This window comes from Dromiciops gliroides, chromosome 2 (genome assembly GCF_019393635.1).
Source record: "Dromiciops gliroides isolate mDroGli1 chromosome 2, mDroGli1.pri, whole genome shotgun sequence".
Classification (NCBI taxonomy): Eukaryota; Metazoa; Chordata; class Mammalia; order Microbiotheria; family Microbiotheriidae; genus Dromiciops; species Dromiciops gliroides.
Window position 1 is genome coordinate 467,147,868 of NC_057862.1, and position 23,150 is coordinate 467,171,017.

At 44.1% G+C, this 23,150-nt stretch overlaps 1 protein-coding gene and 1 long non-coding RNA gene across 7 annotated transcripts in view; one reads left to right on the plus strand and one right to left on the minus strand.

Moving 5' to 3' along the window:
- LOC122742759 overlaps positions 1-23,150 on the plus strand; it is a 75,226-nt gene that overhangs the window by 36,996 nt on the left and 15,080 nt on the right. Inside the window, exons 1-3 of one of the 3 annotated variants that reach the window (XR_006354955.1) lie at positions 16,084-16,806; positions 17,221-17,301; positions 18,240-19,589. This is a non-coding gene — a long non-coding RNA (uncharacterized LOC122742759). Of the gene's footprint in view, positions 1-16,083; positions 16,807-17,220; positions 17,302-18,239; positions 19,590-23,150 lie in introns of those variants that run through there. The other 2 variants (XR_006354954.1, XR_006354953.1) reach the window with 2 other exon arrangements.
- SCARA3 (scavenger receptor class A member 3) overlaps positions 1-23,150 on the minus strand; it is a 65,775-nt gene that overhangs the window by 18,880 nt on the left and 23,745 nt on the right. For 2 of the 4 annotated variants that reach the window (XM_043987232.1, XM_043987231.1), the window contains 4 exons: positions 18,192-18,290; positions 16,488-16,607; positions 13,514-13,612; positions 5,822-6,865 (listed from right to left, as the gene is read on the minus strand). In XM_043987232.1, the coding sequence (XP_043843167.1) occupies positions 5,822-6,865; positions 13,514-13,612; positions 16,488-16,607; positions 18,192-18,290 (1,362 nt within the window). Of the gene's footprint in view, positions 1-5,821; positions 6,866-13,513; positions 13,613-16,487; positions 16,608-18,191; positions 18,291-20,811; positions 21,249-23,150 lie in introns of those variants that run through there. The other 2 variants (XM_043987230.1, XM_043987233.1) reach the window with 2 other exon arrangements.

The window sequence follows — 23,150 nt, forward strand, 5'->3', positions numbered from 1 at the left end:
CTGATCCTATATGGGGTTGAGACTCACAGTTTAAGAAGCTAGGGTCCAGGTGACTTCTAGAGGCAGCTAGAGAGTTTACTGCTAGACTTAGGGTCATAAAGACTGATGTAACTTTGAGCTAGTCATGTAATCTCTTTGAGCCCTGGTCTTCTCAATGGTATATAAGAAGAGTGATCAGGGGAATCCCTAATTTTCTAGACTAGGGCACTTCCAATAGGTTTGGGCATGCACTCTTGCCCTCTATTTTTCTATGCATTTGGATTTGCTTTATTGTGTCTTGGTTTCTCATAAAGTCACTGGCTTCCATTTGTTCACTCTTAATTCTTAGGCAATTATTTTCATCAGAGAGCTTTTGTACCTCCTTTTCCATTTGTCCAATTTGACTTTTCAGCTGTTAACTTTTTTCTCATGTCTTTCCTGCATCACCCTCATTTCTCTTTCCATTTTTTCCTCTACCTCTCTGACTTTATCTTCAAAGTCCTTTTTGAGCATCTCTATGGCCTGAGACCAATTCGTATTTTTCTTGGAAGTTTTAGATATAGGGGCCCTGATGTTGACATCTTCCTCTGAGGGTGCCCCTTGGTCTTCCTTGTTACTGAAGAAACTTTCTATGGTCTTCACCTTTCTCTGTTGGCTCATCTTGCCTTTCTTTTACTAGACTTTTAGCTCCTTAAAGTGGGGCACTGTTTCCAGGCTGCAGTATCCCAAGCTTAAGAAGTCCCAGGTGGTATGATTTAAGGGGGATCAGGTTCTTCCCTTGCCCGGCTTGTTTCCTGGTCCTAGATGACCCTAGACCAACTTGCCAATCAACCAGCTTTGTGTGTTGTGGTTGTTAGCTCTGATGAGACTGTGCCCCTCCCCCACCTGGGCCACTGCTACTCAAGCCTACCTCCTGGTTCTCAGCAGGGGTGTAAAATCCAAGTTCTGCCTTAGCACCAGCATAGACCCCTGTAGTCTCTCCCCTGCCCAGGGCTCAGCCCACTCACCAGACTGTGAGCTTAGTTCCAGATGACACTGGTGCTTCAGCTGATTCAGAGGCTCTGGGGGTTTCCTTCTCTGGGTGAGGTCTTCCTGAGACTGGATCTGTGTCAGGGTGACTGTGGGGTTGGGCCCGACTCCTGTATCAGCACAGCAGCTCCCTCCTTCTGATCTTCCAAGTCATTCTTGGTTAGAAGATGATTTCAGCTCTGGGCATTTTCCTATGGCATTATTTGGATGTTTTTTGGAGTGATCGTGTCATGAGTTCGGGAGCTCACTGCCTTTCCTCCGCCATCTTGGCTCTGCCAAACCATGCTTTCTTAAGTACTCTCTGGGCATGCACTCTTGAATGAACACAACCTCCCTTGTCATGGGGCCCAATCAGGAGTTGCTATGTCATCCCAGTGAGAGCACATATCTAGCTCCATGGGAGGTGTCACACTGGTGACATGGCCTCAGATACTTGTGTGACTCTTCTTTCCTGGGTCTGTTTCTATCTGTCTGATTGCTCCTTCTCAGTCTTCTTCGATGGCTCATTATTCATATCATCTCCCCTGACTCTGGGGATTCTCTAAGGTTCTGTCCCAATCCACTCCTCTTCTCCCTCTACATTTTTTCTTTCTTAATAACCTCATCAGTTTCCAGGAGTTTATTATCTCTATTCAGATCTGTCTCTCTGTCTTAATCTCTGTCTCTCTATCTCTGTTCCTCTTTATGTCTCTCTCCCTCTCTGTTTCTATCTGTCTCTCCCACCCTTTCTCTCTGTCTCTGTATTTGTCTCTGTCTCTCTCTTTTTGTCTCTCTGTCTTCCTGCCTGTGCCTGCCCCTCCCTCTCTCTCTCTCTCTCTCTCTCTCTCTCTCTCTCTCTCTCTCTCTCTCTCTCTCTCTCTCTCTCTCTCTCACACACACACACACACACACACACACACACACACACAGAACATTTAGGTCTGTTCTCCCTCAAGCTTCAGACCTACATCACCATTTGCCTATTAGACATTCCACATTGGATGTCCTGGAAACAACTCTAACTTAATATATCCAAAATTGATCTCATTAGCTTTTGCCAACCCTCTTCTAAAAATTCTGCATTTCTATCAAAAGCATCACCATCCTTCTGGTTTCCCAAGTTTGTAACCTTAGCATTACCCTCAACTCCTTATTCTCTCTGACTCCCAATATGAATTTAGTTACCAAATCTTGCCATTTTGACCTCCATAACATTTCTTAAATTCAACCTTTTCTCTCCAATCACCTGGCCACCACCTTTTTTTCAAACCCTCATCTTCTCTTCTCTAGATTATTGCAATAGCCTCCTAATTGATATCCTTACCTCAAATCTCTCACCATGCCAATCCATCCTTTAGCTACACAGAGTAGCTAAAGTGATTTTCCTTAATGCAGATCTAACCACCTGACTTCCCCATTCAATCAACTCTAGTGGGTTCCCATTGCCTCTTGGGTAAAATATGAACTCTTCTGTTCAGCCTTTAAAGATTTTTACAATTTGGCCTGACCCAATCTTTCTAGCCTGATCAAACATTGTTCCCCCTCCCTCAGTCTGTGATCTAACCCAACTATTCTTTTCTCTAATTTTCCATCTCCCAGGATTTTCCCTGGCTGTCACACATGGTCTGAATGTATTCCCTCTTTTCCTTCAATTCATGGGATCCCTCTATTCCTTTAAGGTACAATTACCTTCTATATTCAGCTTTTTGATTCTCCTACCTGCTAGTGCCCTCCCTCACCAAACTACCTTATATTAACTGCTTTATGTGTGTGAGTACACATATTTTTGTATGTACTTGTCTCCCACTTTAGAATATAAGTGCCTTGCAAGTAGAGATTTTTTTCCATTCTTTGTATCCCTAGTGCCTGGCACATAGTAGGCATTTTATAAATACTTTTTGATTGATTGATTCAGAGACAGCATGTTCTGAGCAAGAAATAGCAAAAAGAAAAGTTTTGCTGAAACAGAGTTTGTGAAGGGGAGTTTTACACATAAAGACCAAAAAGATAGGCTGAAACCTGATTGTTAAGGGGTTTCAATGCTAAAGAAAGGAATTTGTATTTTATGAGTTTAAGTGCAGGCCTGGTCATGGCTATGTCTGTTAGGTGAGGACCAGCATGGCTAAGTTTTGGGAGGCTCATTATCAGGCTGAAGAATTTCTCAACCACAACAACTTGAGAAGATCATTTACTCAGATGTAGAAAGGTGACCATCAGTGGTAGTGGAAGGATGCCTTGGGTATCACAAATCCTTGAAGTATTGAAATATAAGATTTTGACATTAAGGGACACTGGGCTTGGATGTGAGTATCCCTGAAGCTCATTTAAGAACAAGTTAAAACAATACCTTCCTGTGTGGGAAAATAGGGAAATAGACATTCAAGGTAAATTTGTTGTAAAGGGGAAAAAAGGTGAATCGGCTGCCAAGGAATTTCATTTTGGAAACATAGAGGAGACCGGTGGTCGATACAGCAGGTGGCCTTGTGCTTTTACATCTATGGACCCAAGGAAGCTTTGAGTGTGGAATACCAGTAGAGAAGGGCAGGATGATGCTGGTGAACATCAGAAGGAGGGTATGTTGTATAGCTTCATTGGGTAAGAGTGCAGAGTGATGTACTAGAAAGAACAAAGGACCAGGAATCAGGAAACCTGGGGTGTAGTCCCAGTTCTGTGAGCTCACTGGTAACACAGCTGGTTTGTTTGGAGCCCCCCACTTATTTCTCCATTTTAAAAATTGGGCTAGATGTTCCCCCAAACTTCCTTCCAGCTTCAACATTCTATGATTCACTGAGCTGGCACATGTGTATGGTTTTAAGCTTAGGATGGGCTTAGATCCAGGTAAGAAGGAAAAGCAGAAGCAACCAAAGGAACATTCTTCCTATCCCACAGCATGAGCAGTTGGAACAGAGTGAGGATGACCAAGTTCCTGTTTAAGGAGCAAGATTCAAGTAGTTGTTCTTGGAGGCAGAGAGAACAAGATGGAAGGTATGTCTCAGCACTGAGCTATTGGCCCCGTCTTCTTCATTTAAAAAATATCAGCGATTAGACAAAAGATATAGAGGGAATACCTACTGAGATTACTAATGAATTATGAAACAGCATTGGCAGAGGAAGTGTCCATACCGAGACTTCTTTACACTGAAGAAATCACAGTTGGGGACACGCCCCACACACAAAGTGATAGGTTTTCAATAGTTTCCTCATCCAAGGTGTTTTCTATGCCTGTGAAATCACAGGTCTTTTCCCCATCCCTATTAATATACCCCTTCATTCCACAAACAAAACAAAACAAAACAAAAATTCTATCAATGTTTACTAAAATCAGTGAGTTAAGATTCTTCAAACTCATATAATCATCATAATTCCAATATAAATTTGGTACCAAACCCTCTGAACTTTGCATGTTAGACTGGGCAACATTTCTACCTCTTCACATGAACAGATAAGGAAGAGAAGAAGCAGAGCCACAAGGCCAGTGTGTTTTCATTCAAGTTCGGCTGACTCAACAACATCAATCCCATGCATTCCATCTTGAGTTCTGTTCTACTATTGGGGCTCTAACTCTAAACTTAAATGCACGATAATAGTTCTTTCTACAGGCCTAGGATTTCTAACCAGGGGCATTTATTTATTTATCTATCTATTCATTCATTCATTCGTTTATTTTTTTACTCATTTATTTATTTAGGGGCAATGAGGGTTAAGTGACTTGCCCAGGGTCACACACCTAGTAAGTCTCAAGTGTCTGAGGCTGGATTTGAACTCAGGTCCTCCTGAATCCAGGGCTGGTGCTTTATTCACTGTGCCACCTAGCTGCCCCTCCACAAGAGCTTTTAAAGTATTTATATATTTTTAAAAGCCAGTCATCTTTTCCTATCATCACAGTGGACTAGATTACCTCTAAGGTTCCTTCCAGGTCTAAATAGCTATGATGCTCTTGTCCTTTTCATCAAGATAATAGAATCCTCTTCTATGGTATGGGTCTTCCAAGTATTGCTAACCCCATTTTACAGATTAAAAAAAAAAGAAATCAGTAAACTATAAGCTTCTTGAGGACAGGGACTATCTTTGTATCCCTAGCACCATCTTGGGAACATAGTGTTCCTGTTGTTCAATCATTTTCAGTCATGTCTGATTCTTGGTGACCCCATTTGGAGTTTTCTTGGCAGAGGTACTAGAGTAGTTCGCCAATTTCTTCACCAGATGAGGAAACTGAAGCAAACAGGGTTAAGTGACTTGTCTAGGGTCACACAGCTAGTAAGTGTCTGAGGCTGCATTTGAACTCAAGAAGATGAGTCTTCCTCACTCTAGGCATGACACTCTACTCACTGTGCCACCTACCTGTCTTGGGCACATAATAGGTTCTTTAAAATTGCTTGTTGAATTGAATCAAATTAAACTGACTTGAATTGAGGCAGACACTCGATACAGTGGACAGAGCACTGCACCCAGAGTCAGGAAGACCTGAGTTCAACTCCTCCAGACATTCACTAGCTATGTGACCCTGGGTGAATCACTTATCCTCTGTTTGCCTCAGTCTCCTCATGTATAATTAATAGCACCCAACTCCCACGGTTGTTGTGAGAACAAAATGAGATATCATTTGTAAAGCTCTTAGCATAGTGCCTGCACATAGTAAGCACTTAGTAAATGCTTATTTTCTTCCTTCCTAAAGTGCTTTGTAAACCTTAACATACTATATAAATGCTAGCTATTACCATATTGTCATAATTATATTATTACTATTGTTATCATTAATTTAATTGAATTAGATTCAATTCAGTCTCAGTGACTTGCCCTAGCATCCCATATAATACACAGAAAGAGACCTTACCTCTTAGAATGGTGACATTCTGGAGGATGGCTCCATGCCGGACATCCACAGCCTTCATTTCCTCCATGACCATTGAGAGGTTCTGGATGTCAAAGTCCAGTCGGGCACGGAGCAGGCTGAAGCGTTCCCTCAGCAAGTCTGTGGTGCTCAGCATGATGGAGACAGACTTGTTGAGATAGTAGAGCTCTTCAGCATGGGTATGGAAGCCCAGTGTGCAGGAGAGCCGGACGTCGTCCAGGTACTTGAGCATGCTATGTACGTGGTTGTCTGTGGCATTGATGTTGGTGAAAATGGTGTTGATCTCAATCTCGTGGGAAGTCATACGCCCTTCCAGGGTCTCAAAACGCTCCACAGTCCGGTTCTGGGCATAGCGTGTGTGGTACTGAAGATCATGCATGTTCTCCTCGTGGTCATCCAGGAAGGAAGACACATTGTCCAGCTGCAGCTGCAGGCCCATCACCTGCAACACTAGATCATGGATGCCCTCAGAATTTTGGTTGATGCGCTGGGAGGCACTACCGAGGTTGGTCTGAATGCTCTTGACCAGTTCCCCCGTCTTGGCCGAGGTGGCCCGCAGGCCGCCAAAGAGCCGGGTGTAGTTCTGCCAGTCACTGACCATCTTCTGCAGGGTCAAGGTCTCTTCTTCTGTCTTTCTCTGGATCATGTGGACCCAGTCTGAGGTCTGGCCCACTGTGAAGTTGATCTGCTGCACGGCTGCCTTAACGTCATAGCAATCTTGGGTCAGGTCCTTTAGCGAAAAATCCAGTCCAGCCATGGCAGCCTGCCAGCCCCTCACCTGGGCCAGAAATTGGCCCAGAGTCTGGTTGACCTGGTGGATGGAGAAAGAGCAGCTGTCTACTGCAGCAGTGATTTGGTTGCTTGTAGAAAAGAGCTGCTGATGGGCATGGGACGTCTGATCCAGCTGAATCTCTTGGACTCGAAGCATCTTCTGGATTTCCTCCAGTTCCTGCTGAAGTTTATGGATCTCTTGTCCCAACTGCCCCGTGTCATGGCAGAAGGAGCAATTGCCCAGAGCTTTCTGATCTATAAGAGAAAAGTGATAAAGCTGTTAAGTTCCTAGGATTGGAGGGTTGTAGAACAGGGGCAGCTTCTGTAAATTGGTAGAGAAAGGACTTTATTTGTCCATTCATTAACTAAAAGTTTTTTAATTTAAATTTTTACAAGTTTGAGCCTCCTCCTTTCACCCAGGCTGGAAGTATAGGGGCATTTTAAGGGCCTAATTTCATTATTGATTGGCATGAAAGGTTTGACCTCCTGCCACCCCATCAGGCATCATTCATTCATTCATACATTCATTCATAATTTATTAAGTGCCAACATATGAAGTGAACTATGCTGGACAGTAACTAGGAGAAATACAAAGGTAAATAAGTAGGAGATACCCTGACTTCTTTTTATAAGTCCTCTTCCAAAATCTCACTTAGAAAAGCTTCTCATTTACTTGGAGTGTTTTTTTTTTTTAGTTTGTTTGCTTCGTTTTAATAAATCAGGGTTTGGAAAATGTAAGCCACTACTACCCATTCCACCATAGGCCCACCAGATTTTGTCCCCATAAGATTTTCTGAGCTCTAAAACTATGATGATGGTGATGCTAACTGACCCTAAAACCAGCCTGGGCCCGGGTAGGTGGGATTTTGTTTTATCTTTGGCCCAGACCCATCTGGACCATCTTCGGACCATCATCCTTGTGTGTCTCTCTTAACCTCTCTAGTGTTTTGTTTTTGTTGTCTTCTTCCATTAGAAATTAGAATTACCTCCTTAAAAGCATGGATTGTCTTATTTGCTTGCATTTGTATTCCTAGTGCTTAGTGTAGCACTTGGCCTATAGTAAGTACTTAATAAATGTTCTATCTATTGTCTGTCTGTCCATCTATCCATTCATCCATCCACCCACCCAACCACCCACCTACCTACCTACCTATCTAAATAATATCTAATACCTCAAAAGATTTCAGATTCTTCCAAGTTATTACTCTCTCCTTTGACATAAATTACCACTCCTTTATAGCTTCTTAGATGGTTGCTGTAACAACACTCCCCCCCACCCCCCAAAAAAGACAAATCATCTTGTGGCCAACCTTTTGGTGATAAGAAATAGCTAGGCTGCTCCTCATATGGCTAGGCAACTTATTTGAAGGCTTTCCAGATTTCCCTCCAGTTGTCCGATTCCCTGCCCTACGCCCAGTACTATGTATTTAATTAATTAATTAATTTTTGTGGGGGCAATGAGGGCTAAGTGACTTGCCCAGGGTCACACAGCTTGTTAAGTGTCAAGTGTATGAGGCCGGATTTGAACTCAGGTCCTCCTGAATCCAGAGCTGGTGCTCTATCCACTGTGTCACCTAGCTACCCGCTACTATGTACTTTAAAATACATATTTTATATTTACTTATCTTTGTGTTTGTTGTCTTCCTCTAGTGTAGGACTTAACCTTTTTTGTGTCATGGACCTCTGTGACTGTCTCATGAAGCCCATGGGTCCCTTCTCAGAATATTGCTTTTTAATGTATAAAATAAGATGCATTGGATTACAAAGGAAACCAATAGTATTGAAATACAGCTACCAAATACTTTAAGGAGTTTTTCTTTCTTTTTTGTTTTTTTGTTTGTTTATTTTGGAGGGGCAATGAGGGTTAAGTGACTTGTCCAGAGTCACACAGCTACTGTCAAGTGTCCGAGGTCAGATTTGAACTCAGGTCCTCCTGAATCCAGGACCAGTGCTTTATCCACTACACCACCTAGCTGCCCTTCCAATACTTTAAAAAACAAGATCCCAGATCCTATGTCAAGAACCCCTACCCTTTTGTAAGCTCCCTGAGGGCAAGAATTACTTTCTTTTGTCTTCATATGTCAAGAACCTAGTACAGTGCCTGGTGTGTAGTAGGTACTCAATAAATGCTCATGAGTTGTTGTTTAGTCATTTTGGTCACTTCCTACTTTTTGTGACCCCATTGGATGTTTTCTTGGCACAGATACTGGAGTGGTTCACCATTTTCTTCTCTGGCTCATTTAAAAGATGAGGAAACGGAGGCAAAGAGAGTTAAGTGACTTATCCTGGGTCACACAGCTAGTAATTGTCTGAGGCCAGATTTGAAGTCAGGAAAATTAGTCTTCCTGACTCCAGTCTGGCACTCTACCTACTATGCCACCTAGCTGCCCTGATTATTAATTGGTTGAACCTGTGAACATAGTTTATCCCTCTTGTTATTAGAGTTTAGCATAACATTAGCTCCTTGAATGCAAGGAGTGTCTCACTTTGGTACTTGTATCCCTTGAACCTAGCACAATGGTGGCACATAGTAGGTGCTTAATAAAGGTCTGTTGGTTGATTTGAGAATCAAGGATCACCTCCTCACCACAATGGGAATAGGAAAAGGACTTCAGTGAAGGAGCAAGTATGATACCATATGTGTATATAGTATTTAAACATTTTTGAAGTGTTTTCATGTTTATTATTTTCTTTGATCGTCTTACTAGCTACTGGAGGCAGCTAGGGTTGGTATTAACCTCATTCGATGGATGGAGAACTTTAGACACAAAAAATCAAATGGTCTTCCTGAGACTTGGTGGGATGAAAGTCAGGACTGGAAAATGGGTCTGGAATGGTTTACTTTATAGCAGGAATGGGCCCAAGTCGGGGTCTGATAAAGCCCATGGATCCCACCTCAGAATAATACTTGTTTCCAACATTCATAATTGAAAGAAATGCTAAATTTCAAAAAGAGTTTAGGGAAATAAAGACATAATTCTTTTCTCCCATCTGAGTTCACAGATCCCATGAGGGTCTGTGTACCTCATCTTTAAAAGCCTTGTTTTATAAAAAAGGAATAGGTAAAAGGTAGGATATAAGTAGTAGCATTGTACAGTTATCCCTTTCACATCATGGGGCTTAGGGGTGTGGTGCCCCTGTGATTTGGAAAATCTAAGTGAAACATTTTGGCCCTCCCTTCATACCAGAGAAGTCTGAACTATTTTGGTATTAAAAGATACAATTTGGGGGCAGCTAGGTGGCTCAGTGGATAAAGCACCATCCCTGTATTCAGGAGGATCTGAGTTCAAATTAGGCCTCAAACACTTGATACTTACTAGCTATGTGACCCTGCTCTGCAAAAAAAAAAAAAAAAAGAAAAAAAAGAAAAGAAAAGAAAAGAAAGAAAGAAAAGATAAAATTTGTTGATATTATACCATACTATACATATATTTTGTGTACTTCTGAGTTTCTATACTTTTTCTCTGTCATCTGCTAGACTGTGAGTGTCATCTGTGGCTTTTACAAAACTCCCCCCAAATTCCCATTTAATTTCTTTTTTTTTTCACAGGGCAATGAGGGTTAAGTGACTTGCCTAGGGTCACACAGCTAGTAAGTGTCAAGTGTCTGATGCCAGATTTGAACTCAGGTCCTCCTGAATCCAGGGCCAGTGCTTTGTCCACTGCACCACCTAGCTGCCCTCCCATTTAATTTCTTATGCCAGCTTGTGTTATATTGAAACTGTGAGGGAGAAAGTCATGATGTGGAAGAGATAACTGTATATCAGAAAAATATACTTTTGTGAGGAAATTGAGGAACCAGAGAGGAGAGCATGATGAAGACAATATTTGGGTGAAAATCACTAGAGACAGACACAGAAACAATATTGTATCAGAGCATGATTCATAGACCACTTAGACGGAAAGGAGAAATAGATTTCCTAGTCTGGGAAACAGATCAAACACATGGCAGTTATTGGGAGGGAGGCTTCAATTGTCCAGACATCTATTGGAGATAGCTTCCAATTACTCCTTGACTTCTTTTATTGATAGTTTCATCTTTCAAAAGGTAGAGAAACCAACAAGAGGAAATTCTACTCTGAATCTGATTCTCAACAATAAGGAAAAAGTTGATGCCGGGGGAGAAATGATGAGAACCCTGGGGGGAAGTAACTGCTTCATTTTAGAATGATAGAAAAAGGAGCTGTGAAAAATAGATATTCTTAGGTTTTGGGAGAGCAGATTTCAAAGGGTTCAAGGAAGGGATGAGTAGGCAAGATTCCATAAACTAAAATTCCATGGGGGAATGTCAGCCCAGAAAGGACAGGAAGCTCTCAGGAATGAAATTCTCACATGAAGAGAAATGATTCTGAGGAAAACAAGGAACTGTTAAAGAGATCAATGGAGTTTGACAGGTAACTGATCAACCATTTAAAAGTAGCGGCTTGGGGCAGCTAGGTGGTGCAGTGGATAGAGCACCGGCCCTGGATTCAGAGGACCTGAGTTCAAATCCGGCCTCAGAACCTTGACACTTACTAGCTGTGTGACCCTGGGCAAGTCACTTAACCCCAATTGCCTCACCAAAAAAAAAAAAGATGTGTTGAGATGGAAGTGTGAGAAGGGAAGGCAGGAAATAGAATACAAAATCATGGCAAGATATTGGAAGAGCAGTGTCTGGGGTGCTGAAGCTCAAATGTTCGAAGGCTGAGGAAGAAAAATAAGATTAACAAAAAGGCTTTGTTTTGTTTTTTGTAACCTCCATGGGGAAAAAAGAGCAGGGAGGATATTGTTTGTCTTTTGTTTTTTTAGAAGACCAATGACATCACAGAGTGATCTCTTGACTTGTGCTTGAATTGTATTTAACTGGGGCAGAATTGCATGTCAGTAGTCTCATTCTCTTTTCCAGAGTCACCTAAGTCCAGTGGCACAAGTCAGGATGACTGGTGATGGCCTGGGATGTAGTGGACAAGACAAATACAAGCAAGCAGGATAGTCTTTGGCCTCAAGGAATAGATATTCTAATGGAAGAAGAGGGATACAAGGAAGTGGGTATGGGTGGGTGGGTGGGTGGATGGATGGGAAGGGAGGAATCAGCACACAGTAGGTAGGTGGGAATTGAAATAAAGGCCTGGGATTGGGAAAGAGAAGGTAGAAGCCCAATCTGTCAGAGCCCGGGGTGCTTCCAAGGGTATAGAGTCTGGGATGCGCTGGAGCCAGCTCTGTCAATTGTTAGATATTTCATTGTGAGTACTTATACCTCAGAAAAAGCAAATCACTACAAACCAGGCCTTGATTTATTGTTTTGTGGCCTGTTTAGGCTCGAGAGAGTGTAAATAATGAAGATGAAACTAGTATGTGCACATGCTTTCCCCTCCCTGTCTTTAGAGAGCCTGGGAGAAGTGAATTATTTCTTAGCAACCCCCTGGGCAGAGCCGAATTTTCTGGTGGGGAGGAGGTGAGGACCAAGGCAGGAGTGGAGGAAGCCTGGTTAGAGTGGACAAGAGGATGGTAGCCCACAATACAGAGGAGCCCTGCTCAATTCCCATCATACCCCTGTTTTCTCTGCCAGAAAAAATGATGGTTTACATACATCCCTGCCCTGGGCTCCACATTTTGCTGGTGGAACATGATGGGCTTGTGCCCCCAACCAGGTCCCACTTGATTCCAAGTCAGATGTGTTTGTTCCCAGGTAGCTGCCTCCCCCTCTGGAAGGCAGCAGCAAGTAGAAAATGAGAAAATCTCAGGGCTGAAAGAGACCTAGGAGGTCTTCTCAGAATCTTGTAGAATTAGTTACCACTTATTTCACTATCCTTAAGTCTTTTCCTTTTTTTTTTCTTTGCAGGGCAATGAGGGTTAAGTGACTTGCCCGGGGTCACACAGCTAGTAAGTGTCAAGTGTCTGAGTCTGGATTTGAACTCAGGTCCTCCTGAATCTAGGGCCGGTGCTTTATCCACTGCGCCACCTAGCTGCCCCTCACTATCCTTATTTCAAAGGCAGTGTGGTATCATGGATAGAGCTCTGGTTTTGGAGTCAAGATGATCTGAATTCCTTCTCAGACACTTAGGACAGGAAGAAACACCTTAGAGATCATCTAGTCTAAACATCGCATTTTTCAGATGGGGAAACTGAGGCTCAGAGAGCTGAAGTGACTTGCTCAAGGTCAAGAAGATAATAAATAGTAGAGCTAAGATCTGGACCTGACTCCTTTAACTTCAAATCCAGCACTCTTTCCACTGTCTGCTGGGTGCCTGCAGGCCCTATTCAGGCCTCAGTCTCCCTATCTGTAAAATAGGAATGATAATAACAACAACAATAACAACAATGTAGCATAGCATTAAGACCAGAGAGTCTGGGTTTGAGGCTCACCATTGACACATACTGACAATGTTATCTTGGGCAATGTTACCTATCAATGTTCCAGGCAGCTCTTAGATTAGAAATTGTCACAGGGCTGGTCTATTTAGCAGCTACCTCACAGGGTTGTTGTGTGTATGGCTTCAGTGAAACATTATATATATGCAAAATGCTTTGCTGAGGCAGCTAGATGGCTAAGTGGATAGAGAGTTGGGCCTGGAGTCAGGAAGGCCTGAGTTCCAATCTGGCTTCAGACATTTACTAGTTGTGTGACCCTAGGCGGGTCATTCACAGGAAAGAGATATGGCAAGCCACTCCAGTGTCTTTGCCAAGAAAACCCCATGGACAGCACTGGAGGGCCATGGTCCACAGGGTTATGAAAAGTCTAACACAACTAAACAGAGCGCTTTGCAAACCTTAAAGCCCTTTGTAATATCAGCTTTTGTTATTTTGTCTGGAATGGCAAATGTGAAACTGTCTGTCTTCCCAGCAGCTATAGGACTAGGGGGACACAGATCTAGTTCTCTCCTGGGTCAGAGAGCAGCCACAAGGAGGGTTGTACATAACTCACCTAGCTCCTGGAGGTTTTCTTGCATGGACACTATCTTCTTCTCGTAGTTTGACTGGGTGATGGTGATGTCTTCTGAGAGAGAGTCCACCTTCTTAAACACTGTGGAAGCAACATAGGTGAGAACATAAGAGGCGAAGGCTATGGGGAATTTGGTTAAACAAAATAGAGCAATTTGGGAGAAGATGCCACAGGATGAGATTGGATTAGGAGCTCTCTGAGAGGCCTGCCGGATCTGAGCTGATACGAAGGAGATGCTTACGTAATGTCTTTTGATTGCTTGGGCACGCAGTTAGCTGGATGCCAATGGGTAAATGGCTATATTATAGAACAAGACTTGAGATTTGGAAGGGACATTTAGTGTTCATCCAGCACAGATCAGGAGTCTTACAGATGAGGAAATGGAGATCCATCAGGAAGGTGGAGTGACTCATTTAGACTGACAAAGGCAGTGAGTGGTAGGGTAGATAGGGCACCGGATCTGGAGTCAGGATCTTGGTTCAAATCCCACATCGGACACTTACTAGTCTATGACTAGAGAAGTTATTTAACTTCTCTGGGGCTCCGTTTCTTCATATGTAAAATGAGGGGATTGGACTCAGTGGTCTCTAAGGCCCTTTAGATCCTAGGATAAGTGGGAGAGAAGGGATTCAAACTCTGACTCCTGTGACTGTTATGTCTCATTGACTCCCCTTCAACTCCAAATCCTATAATTTTATGATCGGGGGTTTTGGAAAGGGATTCCTTTGTTGCTTGGGGATATGTTAAAGCAATCTGGAATTCCCTGTGGTGTGTAAGAGAATCTTCTGTGGACCCAGTGGATTGTCAGTTAACAATGTCTACTGAGTATCAGCCTGGGCCCGACTGTCACTACTCAAAGCCAGAATTCCTGGGAAAGGAAGTAGAATCTTCGAGGGAAGAGGACTAACTTTATTTGAGTTTCACTGGCAATCTGCAGTTGACTTTTTTTTTTTTTACTGTTGACTTTCACCAATGAATGTTTTGTTTTGTTTCTTTAAAGGAAACTTAGGATAACAGATCTAGACCAAAGGGCTTCTGAAGTCATTTTAATCCAGTGGTGTCCAACTCAAATAGAAATGGATCTCTGCATGCCCTATGTTGATTTAGAAAACCACATATCAACATTATCTATGGTGCATTGATTTTTTTTAAATTTTGTTAAACATTTCTCAGTTACAGTTTAATCTGGCTCAGGCTGCAATCAATGTGAAAATCACACATGTTGTAAAAATGAAAAAGGGTAGGATAGGGAACCGACCTGGACTTTCTTTCACTGGTGCATAGGAGGAAATTCCTGCTACTGAAGCAGGTCAGCAGCTTCCCAGGAAGGTAGGTTTAGAGAGTCACCTGGGGCCCTAAGAGGTTAGAGTAACTTGCAGCAAATAGGAATCAGAGGCCTCTGAAAGCAGCTCTCTGCTTCCTATACCAAGCACAGTCCATACAGAAAATGTAATGAGCTTTGAAAACTTAAATGTCAGCTATTTCAGGGGAGTGCTGAGTCTACTTGAAGTAACCATTTTCAGAGTGAGTGCTATATATCAGGGAGTGATTTGTTGTTTTGTTGATATTTAGACTAAGAAAATGATTAAACTTAAAAGTGAATCCTATGTTTTTGGAGAACTTCTTGTTAAATATTTACCAGCATATCTTTGGGTATTTGTTTTAGGCAATTAGGTTTAAGTGACTTAGCCAAGGTCATACAACTAGTGAGTGTCCAAGACCAGATTTGAATTCAGGTTCTCCTGGCTCCAGGGCCAGTGTTCTATCCACTGTACCCTCCCGCCCCCCACTGGCTATTATTATTATTATTATTATTATTATTATTATTATTATTATTTTGGTGAGGCAATTGGGGTTAAGTGACTTGCCCAGGGTCACACAGCTAGTGTCAAGTGTCTGAGGCCGGATTTGAACTCAGGTCCTCCTGACTCCAGGGCTTGTGTTCTATCCACTGCACCACTTAGCTGCCCCACACTCTGGCTATTATTAAACCATATTTACAACCAGAGCATAGTCAAGGTACTGGGAGAATTAGATGAAAACCTTTCTTTCTGCTTGCTACCTTCTGTGACCTCTGGTTAGGAAGAGAGCTTCCCAACCAGAGCATACATGTTAAGTAGTGGATTGATTCCAGGCCCAGGTTGTTTCCTTGTATTGTTCTTCCCACCCCTGAGAGATGCTCTGAATCTGTCTCTAGGGTAGTCAGTTCCCCGCAGCCAGCACTAGAGAGTTAGGCCATAAGGGTCTAGTGTAACACCCCTATTTGACCCCAGAGTAAGGCCCCAGGGGGTTACTTGCCCAAACTGGTTACTGGCCAAGATGGGATGAGAAGCCAGGTCTCCTGACGCTGAATCCAGAGTTCTTTCCTCTATGTCATGTGACATAGTGACCTCTGGGTCTGTGGGTAGATTTTAGGGGGTCTATGACCTTGGATGGGAAAAAATACATCTTTCTTTCTTTTTTTTTTTTTCAGGGCAATGAAGGTTAAGTGACTTGCCCAGGGTTACACAGCTACTTAAGTGTCAAGTGTCTGAGGCTGGATTTGAATTCAGGTCCTCCTGAATCCAAGGCCAGTGCTTCATCCACTGTGCCACCTAGCTGCCCCCATCTTTATTTCAATAGAATTGATTTCCATTGTTATGCATTTCAAGACATTCTTCTGAGAAGGGATCCATGGGCATCACCAGGCTGTCTAAAGGAGTCCATGATACAAAAAAGATTAAGAACTTCTGATTTATGTCTTGGAGGAGGCTGAGATTCTCTAGGCTTGAAAGCAGCTGGGATTGGGGACCCTGGGCCAGAAGATCCCCAAAAGCTCATCAAGAGGCAGTGAATAGACTGGGAAGTTATCAAGGTCCTCGGATGGGTCTTTCTCCATAGTTTGGCCAAGAGGAGAGTCGTGCATGCAGAGGGGAGGAGGGATGTGCCCTTTCAGGGGAGCATGGTCTCCACTCACCCAGTGAAGCCAGCACTGCCACAGCCACCAGCAGGAGAGCCAAGAACAGGTAGAGAATTCTCACGGATGTGTGCAGGGACAGGTTCTTCTGACAGCGGCTACAGCTGGGCCCTGCTGGACCTGTGTGGGAAGAAGGGTAGGACTTACTCAGTCTCCAGGTCTGACCCTGGGGATAGAGATCTCCCTCTGTGAACTTGGCCATGACCTCCCTCAGTTGGTGATCATACTGGGGATGAGAAGAGAACAGTTTTCTACTCCCTTTTCCAGGCTTCTCATCTGTCTTCTGGTTCTAGAGGCCTTTGGAATGAGTGAGATTAAGGTACCTCCTCTGTTTTTGTCTCTTTGTCTCTATCTTTGGGTGTCTCTGTTGTCTTTAAGCACATGAGGTATATTTGAGGGAAAGCTACTACCCGGTGTCCAGAATGGGGTGTCACACACAAATAGAAGCAGAGTGGGTTATCTGTACATCAGGATCCTCACAGGCCTCATATTGATTCAGTTTTTTTCTTTTTAGTGAGGCAATTGGGGTTAAGTGACTTGCCCAGGGTCACACAGCTAGTAATTGTTAAGTGCCTGAGGCCGGATTTGAACTCAGGTCCTCCTGAATCCAGGGCCGGTGCTCTATCCACTGTGCCACCTAGCTGCCCTTTGATTCAGTTTTAAAATGTGTTATCTAGGTTTTATTGTATTTTTATTTATTTTGTCATATATTTCCCAATTATCTTTTAATCAGGTTCAGGCTGCGCTCAGGATGTTTGACGTTATTGGTCTAGACCGACCTGAGGCTCCAACAGAGGGCTGCTGCCTGGCACAGGTAGGACCCACCCAGTAAACACTTGGTTAATTGATTTGAATTGAACCCAGCAGCTGGAGTCACTAAGCTCAGATCGTCCTTGGCCTGCCCACACTTCTGGCGGCCCTCTCTAGCCTCACCTCTCTCTAAGATAGCTGAGGGACCGAGCAGAGCTTAGAACTTTGCCTAAGACTGGGGACATTGAAGGGAGAAATGGGAGAGAGGTAGTCTAGGATCATCCCCAGTGGAAGTGAGAGGGTCGGGTTCTGTGGGGAGGGGGAGTGCCTAATGTGGGGCAAGTAGAATACAGCAATATAACTTTGTCCCAGGTTACAGAGCATTTAGGCAAGACCTTAAGATCTGCTTCTTGCTCATCTTAGCCTCCAAATAACAGACCTCACTCATACCTGTTAAAATAGAAATTTTACTCAGTGGCAATTTCTTTACTAGATTTAAATAGCTATTCATTGAGGCCCTGAGAGGCCTTTCATTTTGACAGGGGTGGGGTGAGTCAGAAACATTCAAACGAGGGTCCCCTGAGAGAAGGGTGTGTGTGTAGGTCAGAATATCCAGTGGGCAGCATGAGGCTCTAGCAGAGGAAGGAGAGGGGCATTGAAAGGGAGGAAGGAGGAGGAGAGGGATAAAAGAGGGGGTGCTGGAAGAGGGGAAGGTAGGCAAATTACAAACTTTGGTCTATTTCCAAACGGCTTTATCGATCCTGGCTGGCTGGGACAAAGCATTTTCCACTCCTCGCTTCAGTGGGGAGTGAGAATGGCTACCAGATAACCTCAGCCTCACCTAGAGATACAACCGACCCTGATGCCCTGCTCTCGTGGAAGTGTGAGTGCCTAGCCACACGGCTGCCCTGCCCATGGGTGGGGTTCCCTGGCCAGCCTGGGGAGGCCCCTTACCATTCTGGGTGCATGGGAATGCTGGCATTTCCTCCTCTTCTCCAACAGGTTCCTCTTCTGCTACACATAAGGCTTCTCCGTCGCCTCCCGTGGACCTCACTGAGAAGGAGTTGGTGCCTGTCAGGACCCCATCCCACCCCATCTCCAGCTGCTTCACTCACCAGCAATTTCCACCACTTCCTCCAACCCTTGACCCTGGTGCCTAAAGCTGCTCATTTTTCTCTGAACAGAAGAGTGGGCCATTTAAGTGAGAACTAGGTGGCTAAGGACCTGAGTTATAGGGGATGGGACTTCTATGCAAATTTAACTTGCAGAGCCATTTTCTAAGCAAGGAAATGCTTTTGAAGAGATACAAACATCCATCTTACCATTAGTACTAAGCTAAGGTGTTCTAGACCTGGGTTCTAGTCTCACAGTCTGCCATTTACTGCCTATATGACCTTAGGGGATACATGTCACCTCTCTTTTCTCAGTTTCTTCATCTATAAAATGGAGTTAATAATACCCAGAGTGCCTCCTGATGAGGCTATAGAATATCAAAATGGGAAGGGAATTTAGAGGTTGTCAGATCCATCCTAGGGGCCTGTGAGTATGGGGCAGGGTTCCTTATTTTCAAAAGAGGAAAATGAGCTAGAAAGAGTAAGTGATTTCTCCAAGTGATTTCTCCAAGTGGAGATTGAAGGGAGAAATGGGAGAGAGGAAGCTGGCTGTGACCAGTGTTCAAGGCCAGACTAGACCTTCAGTCTCCTGATCCTCAACCCAGGTTTATCCTGAAGGGCTTCTTCAATTTACTTAAATCCATCAAACATGTGGTGCCCAGGACTGAATATGATTCTTCCTCTGGATGTGTCCTGACTGGGTCAGCATACAGAGGGACCACCAGCTCCCTGGACACTCTGCTTCCAAGGATGAAGTTTAGCATGGTGGTGGCCTTTTTTTTTTTTTTTTTTAGTGAGGCAATTGGGGCTAAGTGACTTGCCCAGGGTCACACAGCTGGTAAGTGTCTGAGGCCGGATTTGAACTCAGGTCCTCCTCACTCCAGGGCCGGTGCTCTATCCACTGTGCCACCGAGCTTCCCCGGTGGTGGCCTTTTAACCTCTGTAGTCATCATATGTAAGTTGGGATAATGTATGTTTTGTGGTGATGGGGGGAAAGGTGTATGCTATATGATCTCTCTAAGATTCTTTTAAATTTCAACATTTGATTTCTTTGTGGAAACAGAAGTCTTTCCCAAAATCATGAAGCAGATCAACATCAGAAGACAAGACTTTAGAACCCCAACCTAGCTCTCATCTGTAAAATGAAGGGCTTGGTATTGATGTCCTTAATTAAAATCACTTCCAACTCTGAATCTATGACCCTAAGATCAGATACTTTTATCTCTGAACCTTGTGGTCTCTAAACAGGAGAACAAATGAGAACTCTTCTGGAACAAAAAGAGAAGAGGACTCAACACTTAGGCTTTCCCAGGGTCACATAGCTAGTAAGTGACTGAGGTCACATTCGAACTCAGTTCTTCCTGGCTCTAAGTGCAGTGTCTAGTGTATGCCAGACTTTCTGACAGCTGCAGGGAAGACAAATACAGAAGTGGTGCCAGCCTTGTCCTGAAGGAGCTTGGACTCCATTGGATCCAAGAAGGGACTGGCTTCCTCCTCAGGGAGAATAAGGGAGATGGTAAATGATGATGGAAAGAAGGCTGAGCTGCTCAACTCTTACTTCAATTGCACTTTCTCTTGTCAAGGAGGATGACCTTTATACTAGAAAGGTCAGAAAACCATGGCTAATAAGGAAGAGAGAGAGAGAGGGAGAGAGAGAGAGTATGTGTGTGTGTGTGTGTGTGTGTGTGTGTGTGTGTGTTAGTTGTAGCTTGTGAGAGACCAATGCCACCAGCACTTGAGTCTTCACATAATCACAAACTTGCAGAATCTCAGAGTTGGGAGGGAGCTCAGAGGCCTTTTGGTCCAATGGCAAGGAAGTTTTTCATGACATTAACTTTATTTGTTTGTTTGGGTTTTTTTAGTGAGGCAGTTGGGGTTAAGTGACTTGCCCAGGGTCACACAGCTAGTAAGTGTTAAGTGTCTGATTCCGGATTTGAACTCAGGTCCTCCTGAATCCAGGGCTGGTGCTTTATCCACTGTGCCACCTAGCTGCCCCCATGACATTAACTTTAAATCCACCCATCTTCAGATTTCACTCATGGATACTCCATGTTTCCATCTTCTGCAAGAAGCTTTTCCCAGTTCTCCTTAATCTCAGTGCCTTCCTTCTGAGGTCATCTCTAATTTATCTTGTATATATCTTATTTATACATAGTTGTCTGTGTGTTATCTCTCCCATTAGATGGTGAGCTCCTTGAGAGCAAGCGTATGTCCCCCCAGACCTCCTTTTTGGCCTTTCTTTGTATTCCTAGCCTTTGGCACAGTGCTCGACACAGGGTAGGCACTTAAATGGTTGTTGACTTTCTGTGCATGATAGGGGAAGAGGGAGGGAAACAAAGGGGTAAATGGATGGATTATGGCTAATCTTACTAAATTCATGCAGATAAATTATCCCTTTCCACCCTCTGTCCCCACACACCTCTCCCCTTCCTCCCCTCATCTTCCCATGACTGTCTACCTACCTCTTCTTGGTGTAGCAGGGTCAGAGCTATCCCAGTGGTCCATAGTTAGCCTTCTCAATCCTGCCCTGAATTTCTTCTTGCAGAGGCTAATGCCCTGGTGGAGGCAGCCCTGAATATGCTGGGGTCTTTGCTCCAGGGTTTGTTCAGACCCACTCTCCCAGATGATTGTTCACTGTCCCCACCTCTCACAGCCAGCTCCAGCCCCAATCTCTGAGCGAGGAGCCTTCTACAGGCTCTCTGGGTACACAAGGGCTCTCTCCTCCTCCCCCTCAGGGCCTGTTACTCTTATTTGCAGCAGTGAGGCCCTGGCTGTGATTTCCTGTCTATGTTTCTTATTACCTCCCCCCCTCCCCTTGGTGTTGTTCCTCTGCCCTCCCTGGTGACGAGAGCTCCACCCAGTTCTGGCTCCTCGACCAGTTTCATCACTTCAGTGTTTATACCCCTTCCCTGATGTTCTAGGAAGGTTTAAATCAAATGAGACCAAAGTTGACCTTCTTCTGAAGGCTCTCTCTCTCCTTGTTCCTTCGCTTCCCTGGCCAATTTCTCACAAGCTGGAGCCAAGTTAGTTATGGGGTGAGAACAGACAAGACCCTACTCTGGGCCTGTTTGAGACTTGGGTCCTCTGAGGGTAAAAGGTGAGTGGCAGCACCCACCACACTTTTCTTAGCCCTCCCTAGGCTAAGAACATTCATAAGTGGTTTTACTTAACCCCCCCTCCTCCCTTTCCCCTTAACTACTGGTTTCCTCGCTCCCTAACTCATAGATTCTCTGAAGACATCGCTTCCCAGTCTTCCTTCTTCTTGCCTTCCTATTCCTCACACCCACACTTCACATTCAGGGGCTCTAGAGAGCATCCATTTACCTAGACCAATTCTCCACACAGTCCTTCCTTAGTGAGAACACCATCTGAAACATCCGTCCAGTGCTTTTCATAAGCCAAGAGTTTAGGATGCATTAGCTAGCTCTGCCCTGGTATTATCGTGCTTGTCTGCAGTGTGGATGGAAACCCAGGCAAAAATCAGGGAAACGTTTAGGGAAGGACATAGAACAAGGTTCTGGAACGGAGGATATCAGGGATCTCAGAAGGGCCTAAGGATGATGGGCTGGAATGGACCCTTAATCTCTCATTTACATCAGGAAGAGTCTTCCCAATGTAGAGGGGAGAAGAAGGCCCTTAATGCCCCACTCCCATAATCTCAGGTGCAACCAGATTGAATTTTGGGAGCAAGGAAAAGACAGCAGTTGCTTGAAATGCATAGTGATTTGAAGAGGTGTGTGATAAAGTAGGTAGAGTGGCATCTCTATCCCCTAAGGACCTTAGAGATTGCAGGATTTGTAATCAGAAGAAGTAGAAGCTAATACCCCTTTCCACTGCTTATCACCTGGGTGGTGTTGGCTTCTCAGGGCCTAAATTTTCTCATCTGTAAAATGAGGGAAAGGGAGTGTGTTGGATTAGGGGACTTCTAAGGTCCCTTCCAGCTGACAAAGGCCATCACCTAGTCTAGTATGTCTTGAAACATCAAATTGATGAACCTCGGAAAGGCCGCTCCACTACTTGCTATCTTAGATGAGTTGCTTAAGCTCCCTGGGCCTCAGTTTCCTTATCTGTAAAATGAGGGGGTGAGACTAAATGGCCTCTAAAGTCCCTTCCAGCTCTAGACCTATGACCCCATGATTGCCCACACTGGCAAGGGTTATACCTGCTGCCACTCCTTGTACCTTCCTTGTTGTACCTTGTGCTCATCCGCCGTGCAGCAGGCAAATTCATATTCCTAAAACACAGCTCTTAGCAGCCTCAAAAGCTTCAACAGCTCCTGTGGACTTTAGGATTAAGTACAGACTCCTCTGTTTAGCATTTACCTTCACAGTCTGGCTCCAGCCTAACTCCCCAGACTGATTTCTGAATTCTTTCCCATTACACACTCTATACTCCAGATAAACTGCCCTGTATGCAGCTCCCTATAGTTGACACTCCATTTCCAAAGCCTTGCCCAGGTTGTCCCCCAATGCCTGGAGGGCTCTCCTTCCTCATCTCCTTCTTACAGAGACCCCCTAGAACTCTTCAAGGCTCAGCTCAAGTACCATCTCCTTCAAGAAGCCTTTCCTGGTTCCTCCAATTGTTAGTGTCCCCAGAAAAATGTTTGCATACATATATACATATAGAGGTATATATACATATGTGTATATCTCTATGTATATAGTTTTATAGCACAGGCACTGTGCTAAACGCTAGGGACACAAAGAAAGGCTAAAAGTGGAGACTTGGGGGATATATCCCTGCTCTCGTGGGAGAGACAACATGCAGACAACTGTGTATAAATAAGATCTATACAAGATAA